The sequence below is a fragment of the Parus major genome, chromosome 5, assembly GCF_001522545.3.
Source record: "Parus major isolate Abel chromosome 5, Parus_major1.1, whole genome shotgun sequence".
NCBI classification, from domain to species: domain Eukaryota; kingdom Metazoa; phylum Chordata; class Aves; order Passeriformes; family Paridae; genus Parus; species Parus major.
This window is the reverse complement of record NC_031774.1, coordinates 26,424,191-26,440,047: the sequence shown is the minus strand read 5'-3', so window position 1 is coordinate 26,440,047 and position 15,857 is coordinate 26,424,191. Positions and strand designations below refer to the sequence as shown.

At 38.0% G+C, this 15,857-nt stretch overlaps 1 protein-coding gene across 15 annotated transcripts in view; it reads right to left on the bottom strand.

Moving 5' to 3' along the window:
- The window catches only part of NUMB (NUMB endocytic adaptor protein), a 92,210-nt gene that overhangs the window by 25,372 nt on the left and 50,981 nt on the right, over positions 1-15,857 (bottom strand). For 12 of the 15 annotated variants that reach the window (XM_015629880.1, XM_015629888.1, XM_015629895.1 and 9 more), the window contains exon 2: positions 9,337-9,480. In XM_015629880.1, coding sequence (XP_015485366.1) covers positions 9,337-9,462 — 126 coding nt within the window. In that variant the 5' untranslated portion in view covers positions 9,463-9,480. Of the gene's footprint in view, positions 1-9,336; positions 9,483-15,394; positions 15,466-15,857 lie in introns of those variants that run through there. The other 3 variants (XM_015629891.1, XM_015629894.1, XM_015629882.3) reach the window with 2 other exon arrangements.

Here is a 15,857-nt window from a genome sequence, read left to right as displayed (position 1 = left end):
GCAGAAGCCAGAAGCTCATCATTAGCACTGGCGCTGAACATTTTACAGGCAATTTCAAAATTCCTCTTGCTTTGGTTTTTAATTTTTCTGGGATGGAGTGGTGGTGTGTTAATTGCTTATACATGCCAATATACTTTTCTTTCTTGTAAAAATGAATCTTAATTCTGTAACCAGAATGCTGTGGTCCTCCTCCTTTCATAGCCAAATGCCCCTTAAGCAGCAGGACCCCTTCCAAGTCTTCAAGCTTTTCATCAGTCTGAGAGTAGATATACACAGCTCCTGTATTTAACCAGTACTACAATATTTATCTGGCTTTTAATGGACTGTAATCAAAGACAAAAATATTTCCTCAAGAAGACTGACAAAGAACTCACTCAAAATTGAAACCTCTTCTAGTGTTTATATTTTAAACAGAAGTGCTAAATGGTCAACTTAGCCTTAAATTTGAAATATTGGCTCAACTTACTAGTGCAGCAGCATTTTATGAATGATATTTCAAAACTTAATAAAGGAAATGCAGCTACTAGTTAGAGTCTGAAATGGAAGTTAAACACCAGCATTCAGGACTTCAGAAAAAAACCCAAAAAAACTATTGTTAAAGTCTGTTGTTACATCTCTGGAAAGAGATTACATGGAAACTACTTTAAAGCAGATACACAAATCCCACACTTCCATACAAAACCTTTCAGGATCTTTGAAAGGAACTTCCCTTCCAAACTAAAGGAGAAGAAACATACTGTTGAAGTGCCTGGGCAGCAACTGTCCTATATGAGTAAGATCTCGTTCAATTCCATGACAGCACATTATCACAAACACACTCAAGGACTGGGACACGTAAGTACTGGGTATGCAGAAATCCACGTGAACTGCCTAAGCCACACTGTGGTGGATGATGACTTTGAGAACAGTAAGGAAAGGAGTACCCCTATCATATTTGCAAAGAGTATTTTTTGTGCCAGGGATTGCTGCAGCTAGCACTCCTGGAGAAAGTGAGTACTTTTCCATCAGGAAAATGCACATAGCAGGAATGCAGTATTAATATTGAATGCACTCCTACTTAATTTCCATAGCAACCAGTGAATGATAGTCATGACATCAGCAATTCTCAGACATAAGTTGTTCTGTAAGAGATTTAATCGTTACACCAGAAATATACCACCAATGCTTTTATAGACAGCTAAAATCCATGTGGGCAGAGTCCACATACAGAGTAACATAACATAAAAGCTCTAGTCCAAATAAAATACTTTCAGGGTCTGTTGGAGAAAAGTCCTTAATGCAAACATTATTAAATAGAAGCTCTGCTTATATTAACATGTTTAGCAAAAAGAAGATGAGATTATGGTACAGCAAATTTAACAGAAACCAAAAAACTTTCCCTCTTCATCAATAATTTTATGTTCTTTTTTACTGAAGGTGGTGTTTGGTATCAATCTCAACCCAAACAAAAAGCAATTGACACTGGAACAAGTTAAACTGGCACACAGCGAAAGTATCCTTAGAATTTGAGATGTGCTTGAGGAACAAGTTAAACAAGCACACAGCAAAGCATCCTTATAATCTGAAAAGTGCTTGAGAAACTTTACTATTTTTCAACATTTTAAACTTTTTCCAACTTCATCTAAAAACCAACCACTCAAGTTACTGTATCAAGTGTTTCTGGTGAAGTTTTCCTACTGTCTTCTCCCAAATAAATGTTATTGAAATTGCTCCTACTAAAACATCAAGGGCTGATGGATCAGGTCAGAAATAAAACACCATCTGTGTACTAGTACAAGCAATACTGACCTGATCTTGTTTTCATTCCTCTCACAAATACTTGGCCGACTCCGTTTTCAAAATTTCAAAGTTCAACAATAACAGCTGGCAAAAAAAAGATCCTTCACCAGAGCTCCTTCAACCTGGACAACTCACTCCAGCCAGTCCTGTTTGTTCAAGTCTGGTAATATGCTTTTACAGTCTCTCTTTGAAACAGACTCAGCTACGCAAATAATTGAAGTTCCCTCTGTATCAGCAGATGTCCACATGCACTGTTTTATTTGCAGTAACAAATTAGGTTCTTTGGATTACATTTGAAACTAGATGGACACAAGAAATGAGCTTAACTGAAGTCTTGGCCAATGTGTCCCATGCTGGGAAATGAGGTGCCATAAAGAGAAGCACACCAGCATTTCTTGGTATTTTTCCTAGAGGCAACAACATTCCTCTTTCTTCCTCTGTGTAAGCTCTGTGGTATTGTTTGCCAACAGTAAGACTGACTACTTGACATCTGCATGTGCAGATATGCTTCTAGAACTGGCATTGCTCAAGAATTAAAGCCTAAGAGACAAAGTTTCAGAGTGAAATGCTGTCTTGAAAGTAGATGTAAGCTTAAATCCAGAAATCCTGGATATGTCTTAAAGCTGAGCTACTTTTCCACTGACATCTAAGATTTACATTCCAGTGTTCAATATTTTATTTCTCTCCTCTCACACTCACGCTCCTGCTTTCTAAATTTATTTGTTTGAAACAGATGCTTGCTCAGACAGAGCCATAGAAGCACAGACAACAGAAACTCTATGATTAAGCATCAACAAAGTTTAATTTTGCTTAATCAAAGCTATAGGTTAGTTAGGATGCTACACATGTCACCAGAAATCAAATGTCTCATCAATTGGCTAAATTCCCCAAAACAGGAACTGTAGCAGTCCATGACTGCTAAATGTCTCTGAATAATGAGGATCAAAAGAATCTAAAGCAGTATCTATACCAGTAGTTCTCCCTATTTTTTACATCACACCCACCAAAGAGCCACAGTGTGCATTTCACATACTGGTTCTCACACGACCTTTATCACTGTCAACAGAAACAACACTGTGAGTCAGGAATATTGAAGATGCAATAAAGATGCTCTATACAGGATACACAAATGCTATATTCTTCATTTTCTTACAAATCCCTAAAATGAGACAGAAAGGGAACTCAGAAGGTTATGTAGGACAACACTTGCTTCAGGGCAGGATCTACTTCCACATCTACATCAGAGAAGTCAGCCTTGAACTATTATGACATTTCTGTAACTGAAGATCAATAGGCAGGACCTTCTACCCTGTAGTCTCACTGTAGAAAGGGATGCTGTTTTGCTGAGTTGTTATTGCTAATGCATATCCTAAATTTCCCTTGATGCAGCTAAGCACACTATTTCTCCAAGTGCCTTCACAGTGTCATATATGTATGTCAGACTTTGGTTTTCAACTGTATGCTCTGATGTGCAATTCCTTTTTTTTCCAGGAATTCAGCACTATTTAATAAATTTATAACTTTCTTCTAAATAAAGAAAAAAAATATAAAGTAAAATCAAGTGTTGAAAGCATGACGTTTTATATGCACACTGCAGAGATGCACATTGTACCTTTTCTTCAACTCCTTTTAGTAAATTCAGCTTCTATGTATGACACTGGGGATCTCCTAATTTTAAGAAACAAAATGAAAAAGTATAACCCAATGAGAACTTTTTGTTTTCCAACACCTAAATTACATTTAAAATAAATATTACTTCAAGGTGATCCAAACTATTTTAATTGTCATATCTTTAAAACAACCTGAAGTTTATAAAACTATTTAGGAATTCCACCCTTGCCAAAGACAGGATATTTGTAAAACTCAGCAAGAAGCTCCATTTAAAACTTCTTGTTTGCAAGGCTATTCAAACAAAACTAAGGGTTGGACACTAAGGTGAAAAGTTTAAAGATTAGGGATTGCATTACATTCCTTTTAGCCATGACAAAAATGCATAGAAATATATTGGAGATAAGCGTCACACCTTCCATTAAAATCATCATCTTTTATAATTAGCTGTCCTCCAGCCTTTTTCCCATGATGTTAAATGCTGCAGGATTTTTAAAATGTACTATTGCTTGCAGAGGGTTAGCATTCAATAGGAATGATTACTGTTCATTGCTAACATCAGTTCATGCCTTCAGAGTTACAGATTTCTAGTGTTTAATGTGTAAGGCTGTACAACATTTCAGAAATCAGCAGATTTGTCACATTAACTTCTTAAAAATACTTAACATAGTTTCCAAAGACTGTTCAAGTACCTCAGGCTTTCACAGTGAAAAGTATCACATGCTTAACTTAAAAGCACTTCAGCATCACGCTGGTAAATTCTTTCACAGTTATTATTTCAAACCAGAAGTGCATTTAAGACATAAAATAAAAGCCACAGTCACCTGCGCTAGTACCAATCTTTCCAACCTCAAGAAACAGAATGCAAGCTGTATTTATAAACTTATTAAATATAAAAAGTTATTTTTAATATGAGATTTATAAATTTGACATTAAGCAATGAAGTTTGATACACAAATTCCAAAACTAAATAGGACACCTGGGCAGCCACGAGTGGTGTGAAGAGCACAAAGTGATCCAAGTGGCCAAACTCCTACTGATGGTGGTTTCAGCAGTGCCACGTACAGCTCAACAACCTAAACACGAGGATCCCAGGGATAAGAACTGGCATTCACAGGTCCCAATGAGGATACTCAACAGGGCTTGTGCCAGTTCCCTTGCCTTCTGTCTCTTCTTGAACAGTGTCTTCCAAACATCTCCCATCAAAGCAAGGGTTAGATAGGAAACAGTTCAAGAGTACTTGTTCTGAAAAGTCAATTCTTTTATATACGTAAGCACAACTGTATCCATACAATTGCTATTTGTCAACACTAACACAAAAAAACAAATAAACTGCAATGATACCACCTACTCAGCAGCAAACCTTGGATACCAGAGATAGAAATGGGGTTTGTTACTTTTCCACACCAGCTTGTTCACAGACATCTTTAGTCTTCCAGGTTGAATAAAAAAATGCAAGTAAACTTGCAGATGATATACAACAGTAGCCTTAGATGCCTTAGGGTCAAAAGATACTGACCACCAAGAATATGGAAGCGACAGAATAAAGCTAATTAAATTATCCAAGATACAACTGTTGCAGCTTCTAGAACACCAGGTAGTAACCAGCTGTTAATATCCTGTTTAACACATCCTTTGTGGTCAGAACCACTAAGAATTTGCAAGTGTTTTGTTCCTTTAGTTCTCTTAGGTAAAAGGAAATGACCTAATTTTTCTGATTAGAGCCAGTTACTCCAAAGAGCATTTGTATGAATGAAAACCACTTACCCAGAGGGACACTCAAAAAGGCTCTTCACACAAAAGAAACCCTAGTGTCAAATATTTTAGTCATTATACCACAGAACAGCTGCATGTTTTCAGTAAGGTAGTGTCTGGAGCAAGAAAGCAACTTTGAAAATATGTATGCCAGTGAACTTCATTTGTTGCAGTTCTAATGTATAAAATTGTATATAAATAAATTATAACACTGATAAGCACAGCTGTAATGTCTATTAGGATATTTGACTTCTAAATAGTTTTAAATATAATCTCTTCATCTAACACCCCTATATACTACATATATCTGGTACAGTTTTTCTCTCAGAGGAAAGACTCATTACTGTAACACAGTGTTTACCTTTCAGTTTGTTAGGACAGTGGAAAATAATTTGTTCCTGAAAACAGACTTCTGCACAGACTGCAACAGATGTACCAGTACCATTTTTAATAATGGGGCAACTCTTGTTGAACACCTACAGAAGCTGCAAGGTATTATGCCTCCACACCACCAAAGTTAGGAGAGCAACTTCATTTAAGTTCCCTATGGAACAGCAAAAGTCTGCAAGTCACTATTGTAAACACAAGCTTAACATCCTTTTCATACTTTTGCTGACAGACAAGACCTGTCTCTCCTTGCCTCTTCTTTCAACCTAACTTTAGCCGATTCAAAGCAGTTTACACAGGCACTACAGGAAAGTCGGTAGCCATTGCAAGGCCTAATCTCTGAGTGTCAGGTTACCATCTCAGGTGTGGCTAATTTCTGACACAGAGAAGAACTATCTGTAATTACATCTACACACACTAGGGTGAGTGAGAAAATATGATCAATACCTGGCTACATGCAACACGGCCTCACCAACTAGCAGAAAAACAGTGTTAACAAAAAACAGTGCTATTGATTAAAAGGATAGTAGTCATTCATGATTATCACCAGCTCCAAATTTATGAGCACAGCACTGGAGAGAACCAACTGTGGATTGAATCTACTTCCCTGAATTTTAAAGCAACATAAAGGAACATAACAGGAAATTTGCCTGTACTTTCACAGAGCATCTTCCCCCCCAAAGGGAAGACAATCCATAGATGTATCAGATTTGCTCAAAATCCAACAGAACACTTAAGGACTTTAACAATAACGATCAACTTTGGACACAGCACAGGAAGAGCTTCAAGAAATATGCCAACACAGAAAACCTTTCAGTAACATTAAATCTGTTTGCAGTACAGCATCCTCCAAGCACAATGAATGAGCAGCTACTGGAGTCCCTGTCCAACACTAACAGAGTGAAGCCTGAAGGCAAGATGAAACCTTATTTGCAACACGGCTTGCAAAATGCTTCCACATGCTCTGTAATGTCTAAAAAAGGATAAATTCTGTGGTAGCACTCTACAAATACACAAGCTCTAGGCAAAATATAAATGCCCAAAGGCAAGAAGTTAAAAACCAAACCACTTTAAGAGATCTTTTTTTTTTACAAGAGAAACCAAGAGCAAATGTTCCCTTACATGTTTGCAATCTCCTCTATCTAAAAAAAAAAATAAAAAAAATAGAACATTAGTCTTACCTATATAACATGGCAAGCACTGAAAGAAACAAAGCCCACAACTTGGTTGCTACCACATTAGTCCCATGTATTTTACTTTCAGACAAAAAAATGCTACAGGACAGCTGCAGCAACATTTATCAAGAATTTTCAGGTCTCCACTGAGTACAGATGAAGCCTTCACCACTCCTGCAAAAGCCAGATTCTGGTCTTGCTACTCAGTTATGCTTTGAGCTCCAAAGAACTACAGACGATTTTTAGAGAGCGGGCAAGGCAGATCAAAGTAAGTAAGAAAAGGCTAACCCTGCACCCCCCAACTCCCCCAACATATTCAAGTGCGGTTGAGCAGCAACACTACAGGCAATGGACCACTCTGGAATTCCCACTGCAAAACTTAAAGAAAATTCTGGTATATTCACCATCTTTCAGATCTGAATGCATTCCTATTCATTAACCATTCTTCCCAAAATATCTCACTTTGTCCTGCTCCACTAAGGAGCATCAGGAAGAAAAGTCACTGCATCAGATATTTAAGGACATAGGAGACTGCATACTTTTCCTGGAACGTATGAATTCCCAAAAAATACCCAAGACAGGCGTTAACAGGATACTCTCCTTCAATAGCACAAGTTCTATTCTTTCTGTGAGCAAAATAGAGTACCACCCACTAAAGCGATGACTCTACATCTGGTTTATCTTGTTCCCTCACAATGGCATACTTCCTGTCTCTATCTATTAAACACCAGTTAACACCCACTCTGCATCTCAAGCCTTATAAAAAATTTCCTCTTTGTCCATATCTAGGCACACTGTTTTGGACAATAAATTCTAATCAAGTCAGATAAAACGCCTCTAAATATCAAATTGTTCTGAATATAAGTTTTCACCTAATTGCAAGTTCTTTGTATGTTAATAATCTACCATAGTGACCGAATCAAGAAATGTCCCTTACATTTACCTTAAAAGCAAATTAGATCAATTCAGTGAATTCTAATTGAAAGCAGACTAATGAGTGCACATAAGTCCCATTATGATGACAGGATGCAAAGATTCATCCATTTCTACGCCTTTTCAGCACAGACTAGGCCAAAACCTTTTTTGACTTTTGGGTGCATGTGCCCAGAACAGATGAATGCTTCATTTAAATACAGGAAGCACTTGTCATTAGAAGTGCAAGTCCTGACTGAGAGTTTAAAAGAAGTCAGTCTTTTAACAGTGTGAAGTGGTTCACACACTGTGTTCAGTAAAGGATTGAAAAAGTTTGAATAAAACTAAATGCCTAGAAATTGGGCACTCTGCTTTTCAACCCGTGTAATACCTAAGTTATGAAAAAAATCACCATCCTCAAACTTACAGCTCTGCTCTCTCCTAGACAATGTTAAACCTTAATCTAAGTTTGAGCAATTGCTTTCAAAGCTTTGGCAAAACACCATCTCTGTTTAGTACAGAATTACAGTTCCTTCCTCTTAGCAGAAAAATAACTCAAGACAAAAATAAGCAAGCAGCCATGAACTAGAAATGTTGTATACACTTGAGTATATGCAAAAGCACACAAACAACTCTAGTAGGGTAAAGCAGCGCATTAACCTTGTGTGAAAGTTCTCATACTTACCACATACCTACAGCAATCCACAACTGCACAAAAACATTCAAGTCAGTTTAAAGAATTCCAACTAGCAACATCACATGTTTGACAATCAGACAGAATTACTTTAAGCATAATAAAGAGAAAAACTAATGAAAGGTCCTTAGGCGTCAGAACCATAGACTTGTACACAGATAATAGGAAATCAGGAAAGATGAGGAAAGCTAATTTAACCCATTAGCTTTCCTCAAGCATCATCTGCTTCCAACCTATTGTAGATCTACAATTAGTGTACCTGGAGGAAGAAAGGGAAGCATATGCAACAAGCTACCCTATATTTTATATTTATTTTTATTCTGGTATTTATTAAGTATTAATATTAAATACTACTCTAAAGTATTTAAATTGTTGTTTCTTAAATAAAGAGGAAAGAGAATTGGACACAAAACAGAAAATGCCTATTTATAATATTCTGATAATCTGGAATGAGTTACGAGAATTTCAAAAGGTAATTGCAGTTTCATATGCATTAATAGTCTGTAATATACACACACAAGACCACAGCACAGAGGCATTCTCACAAGTTAGCAGGTGCTTATAACCTCATGCACTGGCTGAAACCCCAGGTGTTACTTGAAAATATTTTCAATTATGAAGAGGGAGGAAGGATTGCTTTCCAAGCACAGCTCACCACTTACCTTACAAGTCAAACTGTTACCACAACTACACTTTTAACAGAGAGAACTAAGTACCCTTCCACGCAATTCAAGAGGACTATAATTTCTGATCTTCCAAACAAATATTTTATTACTCCTCTACCTAGCTACATGATTTATTTCAACTAGATAATAATGTAGGATATCTCAGACTGGTTTTCCAAGGCATTTGTTACATGAGCCACCTGGTTTTAAGAAAAAAGCCACATCCTCTGCAAGGAGATCTGACTGTAAAATAGGTCAGTGTGTAATGAAGCATGTCTCTGGTTTATGCTTGCCAAAAAAAACCCCCAAATTCATGGCAAGAGTACCTCATGGATATCCAAAAGAATGTAGAAACTCTTACCTTAACAGGAAAGCTACACTTGCCAGTACGAACGCCTTCTTCATCAGTCTGCCACTGATGAGGCCTGCTGGCCTCTGGGACATAGACATCTTTCTTTCTCCTAAAGCTTTGCCGTAATTTGTTCATTTCTCAGATTTTCACGTCCTAGAAGAAGAAAAAAAGAATACTGCCAATAGGCACCAAACACACATTTAGCCACTTTGGGTCAACCACTATCATGACAAATAACGTTGTGAAAAACCTGAGCTTTTGCAAAGATGAATGGAAAGGACGGTGAGAGGAAAATATTTTGGGCACAGATTCAGAGGAAGATGTCTATTCACTTCAAAATGAAAAATACTAATCCATATTATTTGATTAACATCTTTCCACAGCAACTGAAGCATTAGACCCAGGAATAACTATTACTGGGAGCATACGGTTACCTAAAATAGCTGACAGAGAAGCTCTGAAGAGTGATGCACATGAAATCCTGCCTCCCCAAATTTAAACGCCTACCTAAAGCAACCAAGCAGGACATCAATAGCAAAAGCTTCCAAGGCACTCATGCAAGGCAAGGATTCATAACTCTAAAATTGCTCCTAAAAGATGCCTGTGCTGTTCACACTTCTACTGAGGGGAATAGTCCAGTCCTTGCTTAGTCTACTGGTACAATTCTTATGGTTAAATGAGAAATGCACTTCTTCAAAAGGTGAAGACAGTGTTGCAAACGCACTTCTGAAGCCTACAATTCAAAACTTTGTATACAGCATGGCTTTCTGTATCAATTTCTAGATACAATCCAATCTACGCTTTAGACATGCTCACCTTTACTAGATTCAAACTACAAGTAGCCGAGAAGCTATGAGAGAAATTTGTACTAATAAAAAGACTTGATATTCACCTAAAGAAGCAAAATCATGTGGGATACAAAGTAGGAAATACTGAAGACATACTGAAAGGCTTCTTGAGATTTGATAGTCTTTCCTGAAAAAGAAGCCTTCTCACAACCATGACATCTCATTTTGATTGAAAAAAAAGATGCTGCAGAGCACAAGGCAACAAAATCTAATGGGATTACTTATGCTTACTTCCAATTAAATTGAATAAACTACAGAATATAGACATTTATGGGTGTCAATAGCTGTCTTATGAATGAAAACTGCTTTAAAACCAGTTAGAACACCATTTTAAACCTTGAAAATAACTAGTATCTTCCAGTCAAAACTATATGACAGGTGAGAAAAATCAACACATTCATGTTTGTGGTATCTGACATGCAACTATTTCAAAGCTGAACAAAAGTCCGAAATTAAAAGCATTAATCATAAAATCATAAATAGAAAATCACTGCACACCAGTAATTACAAATACTAAATTGTTTTGTATCTCATGGTGCACTTTATATCAAATAACAAAAAGCTGTGTGTTTTGTTACTGACTCCCAAAAACCTCCTTCAGCAACTGTTACTTTCTTCTCCTCAAGCAGCAGATCATTAAACAAGCCAGTTCCCACTGTATCTTAGTGGCATGATACTGGCTAATTTCTCTAGAATCTTCTGTCTTTCCATCATCTATTAAAAGAAATATTGTAAGATAAGTATTAAGCCAAAAATATACAAAAATATACTTTATGGATAAAGAAACCACCATATCACTGGGACTGGGTAATTTACGTGTGGTGATGTTAATTGTTTAGGTGCAAATAAGCACAGCAGTCACACAAGTACAGTGGAATTTGAATTCCATTATTCCTGTGTCTTGCAGCATTCTGGAACATTCTTTCAGCATGTGAGATAATTCCTGAAGTGTTTCTACACTAGAAAACAGCCACACCAAACACCGCTTTTACAGCAAACACTTTACTCAAAGTTGCTTGATGAGCATTTGAAAGCAACAAGGTGTGACACTGCAAGCAACCCAAATCCAAATGCAAATTAAGTGAAGGCTTGGGATGTACGCCAAATGCTATAGGCAACTGTCCCTAGCAGGTACCTAGAGCAGCCAGGAGGTCTAACAAGCAGTCTAAGTGCAGGGATGGGAAGTTGCTGAAGGATTCTCGATCACAGTTATTCAGTTATAAAGAAGTGTTAACTTCATTCCTTCATAGCTACAAAACGCTTGTCATAACTAGGAACGTAAAATATTTTCTTGAATTTACTTGAGTGGATTTAGAGATTAGAACACGTGCAAAATAAAAAATGTGCTCATTTCTTACCACTCAATAAGCTGAAGCAGCTCTGTTCTGCTTTCAGCTGGGACAGAGTTAATTTTCTTCCCAATCGCTGGTACAGGGCTGTGTTTTGGATTTAGGCTGAGAAAAATGTCGATAACACATTGGTTTAGTTGTTGCTAAGGCGTGTTTACACTAAGTCAAGGTCTTTTCTGCTTCTCACCCCACCCTACCATTGAGTTTGCTGCAGGGCACAAAAACTTGTGATGGGACACAGCTGGGAGTGCTGAGCCCAAGTGACCACAGACATATCCCACGGCATATGGCACCATGCTCAGCATGTAAAGCTGTGGGAAGAGAGAGGGAAGGGGAAGGAGGTATGTTCACAGTGACAGTGTTTGTCCTCCCAAGTAACCACTGTGTGATGGAGCCCTGCTCTCCTGGGGATGGCCAAACACCTGCCTGCCCATGGGAAGCATTAATTAATTTCTTGCTTTGCTTGCCTGTGTGGCTTTTGTTTTACCTATTAAAATATCTTTATCTCAACCCATGAAGTTTACACTTCTGCTTTTCTGATTCTCTTGCCCATCCCACCGGGAAGACTGAGCAAGCGGCTGGATGGGGTTTAGTTGCCATTTGGGGTTAAACCACAACGCTCTTCTACAAACATTGCTTATTTTACAAGCTAAAAGGCATTTTAAAATCTCTGAATGTGCAAAGGCAATTCTCCAAGTTTTAAGAGGAGCTGCAAAGCCTCTGTTCTCCATCAAGGCTTAGAGAGGCTTTACAGCAATATTAGTTATATTTTGTTTTACAAACTGCAGATGGAAGACTTTGCACATCAATCTAAAGGAATCAGAATTTCAAGGGAGGCCATTCAATCACCTTGGGCAGGTGAAACATACTGCAGCAAATCTCTACATGGCACCTCAGTTCATAAGGACAGACACCCAATCTTGTCCCTGCTGCAGACTGGCAGTGCCACAGCATGATGAGCAAAACCACTGCTCCAGCTGCTTCAGTGAAAAGTGCAGAAATCTGCTCAGCATGCGGCTTACAGCCCAGCTGCCTGACCTCACACTCCAGTGAGGGACAAATGGACATAGATACTCCACTCTGCCAAGAGGGGCAACAGACTCTTAAGCAGATACAATTAGATGCACTAATGCTCATGTGTCAGTTCTGAAGATCTCAAGGTAACTCTGAATCTCAAAAACTTGAGTAAAGAGCAAAGCAAGGACTGAGGACAGCACACAACCACCGTAGCACTGAGAAAAACCGCAGTCTAATTGCCTTATCATAACATTTGCTTATGCGAGCATTCTGTTGGACTTCTCCCTCCCAGGCATTACTGGTGCCCATGAGACTGGCGCCTTATCAGTCATTTATTCTGACCAGGAATCTCAATCCCCAGGGGAGGATAAGAATAAGAGCTCCTCAACTACATTTTGTATGAGAAACTGAAGTGGCATTTTGCCCAAAGTATTTCCTTTTCACCAAAAACCAAACCCATATTCCTACATGTTCTAATTTTGAGGTCATGTGGGCAACAAACAGTTTAAAAATAGCTTATTCCATCTGATAGAAATGCTGACAAACAACAAAATTAATTTTTTGTCAGGCAACCAGTAAACTTTCTCCAATGGTCACACTTGGGTTTTCTGAAATATCAGATTTATGGGTAGGTTGCAAAACAGTATGTCCTATAAATACCAAATTTGCTGGTAACATGCATGTCAGGACAACATAACTAGAGCTGTCACCTGATGGGAAAGTGTTAAATAGAACAATTCACACGGGCTGCATATTTGAAGATTCAGGAAAAAAGCATGTGAATTGTTCCAATTAAGTGCTGAAATTTTTACTAATCTTGTCTGGAAGTCAGAATCTCTGCACAGAAGCTCTAAAGAGAGATGAGTGAGCATTTTCTACTTGAATTCTTTGTAGGGCGCTTCACATTTCCATGCAAGCCCTGTGTGCTTGCCAACATAACAGACATCAGCCTAGGCTGCAATAAGCTATCAGGGCATTTTCTACTAAACTGACAGCATCACTGTAAAAAAAGTGATACTATGTTTTGGGATTATGTAAGGTGAAAGTTATCAGACTTTGATTTTTTTTATTTATCCACTTATTTTTGTCATGTAATTGGAAGTATTTTAAAATCACCCAAGAGACAAACCGAAACACCAAAACCTCTATTTCATTTTCACTTTTACAAATCCAGCTTGGACCGAGAGAAAGAGGACTTTGAAGATAAACCTAGTGAAAAGTCAAGATAGGGAACTCAAAATCTAATTAAATCACAAAACACAACATTACATCAGAGACAAACTGCCAACAAAGGCTGAAAGCCCTGAGCCTTCTGAAGAAATAAGGAAACAGAGATACACTGGGTCCCGGTACATTTCAAGGTTATCTTACTGCAGACAGCTGAGTATCTGAATGGTCATTCCCACTGGAGAAAAAAAAGCCACACAAAACAAACCCCAACAAAACAAAACAAAACCACTCACACAACATGAAAATCACCACCACTTTTGTAATTCAAGAGATTACAACATGAGACTAGATGTTGGACCATCTCCCAAAGCACCTACCTACGAAAGGTATCAAAAAGACAAAAGAGTTTTTAAATTTATGTTGCCATTTGTTTTTATACAAATTTATATATTTTGGAAACAGAGCTCCAAAGGCAATTTAAGGAATGCTGGAGCATCATTACTCTTCTGACCAACAGAAAAACTACCATTTACACCTCTATCAGTCCACTGACAGCTCAGGGGCAGAGTTGTCAGAAGCAACAGACACAACACTGTCATGGATAAAAGTGCATATTGAAGCAGTCTTGGCTTCACTGCCTTGTGCATCATCAAGTTATGGCTGCAGAACAAATTACTTCAAGATAAACCAGCATGTTAATTCATGTCTTGTTAGCTGCTCTGCTGTACAACTGTGTTCACTTTTACCCTTCAGTGAGCACAAGCCAGCAATTTACCCTTCAGTGAGAGATGGGTAAACTTTCATATTAACTGAAGTTAGATCAGGAAGAAGCTGCTGATGATGCAAATTTGGAGCTCAGCTTTGCAAGTGTTTACCCATGCAACCATACCTTCAGATAAGCAATTAATTTACACTGTGGATAGGTGTTTCTTGCAGAGCAGTTGCTGCTACTGGGCAATCCAAACTACAGAATCTGCAGGGCAGAAGGACAAATCGGTACCTGGGTACCTGAACTGCACACACAAATTCAACTGGTTAGATTATAAACTAGTGCATACTATGTATTTCACACTAAGCAACCACTTAGAGTTTCAACACTCAGGACAAAGAAACCAGCACAAACATTTCTTATCTTTCTTATGAACTCTAGCCTTCACAAAGGTTATTTAATCTGCATTCAATTATCTGTTATCTTTTATGTTTGCAATGAAAAAGGATAAAGCAGGTATTAAGTCTTCAGTCAATTTTTAAAAACCATTCAGCAGGTTTGGGATTGCTATCCATTTTCCTTCAGAATTTAATACTGTTTCCTATTTACCAATTTAGAAAAAAGTAAGTCATGGGTCAAACAAGGGCAAAGTACTCTCTGCAGCCTGCAACAAATGCAGAGTACCCAGGGGCAGGAGGGAACACGCTCCTGCCCCACACCCACCCAACCCCAAGTGCCATCCTCCTGATTTGTAGTACAAAGTCCTCCTACAAGACTGAACCAGGAGTAGTATTGACACATGAACAAAATTCCTGGAAGTATGCACTTCAAGCTGCAGGGAATTACAGTTTTAAGAACAATGTATTATAGGGATCATTCTAGAATTTACAAACCTCCACATAAAACAAATTCAATTAACTTCATGCTATCACGTTAAGTAATTTAAAAGAAAAAAAAAATGGTTTCATTCATACCTGTATTGCCCGCTGGCCACACACAGGTGAGGGCTAAGCAGCTGCACAACCATCTGCTCCCTTGTGCTCTCCCCCAGTGAAATACACCTAATACTGCTGAAGGGCCAAACCAAAAAGAGTCTGAAACTCAGAGCCTCATCCATCTCTAATACGTTTTGCTTGCATTTCTTGTCAACAAACTTTTCTGAATCAGGATGCATTCTTCCTGCCAAAACTACCTGATATTTCAGACCTAAAAGGAAATGCAAATAATCTTAATCTCGTTGAAAAAAATGTGTTTATCTAACCGATTTACTAGGAAAACACTCCAGAGACATTCTTCCACATGGCTGTGAAGATCTGTATCCTTAGAAAGCTCAGTGGCTCTAAGCTCTTGTGCAAGTACAGCCTGGTCATACCTGTCCACAGACTAATACTTAACAGCTATCTTTTGAGCATTATGAAAACCTGAATCATACTGTGA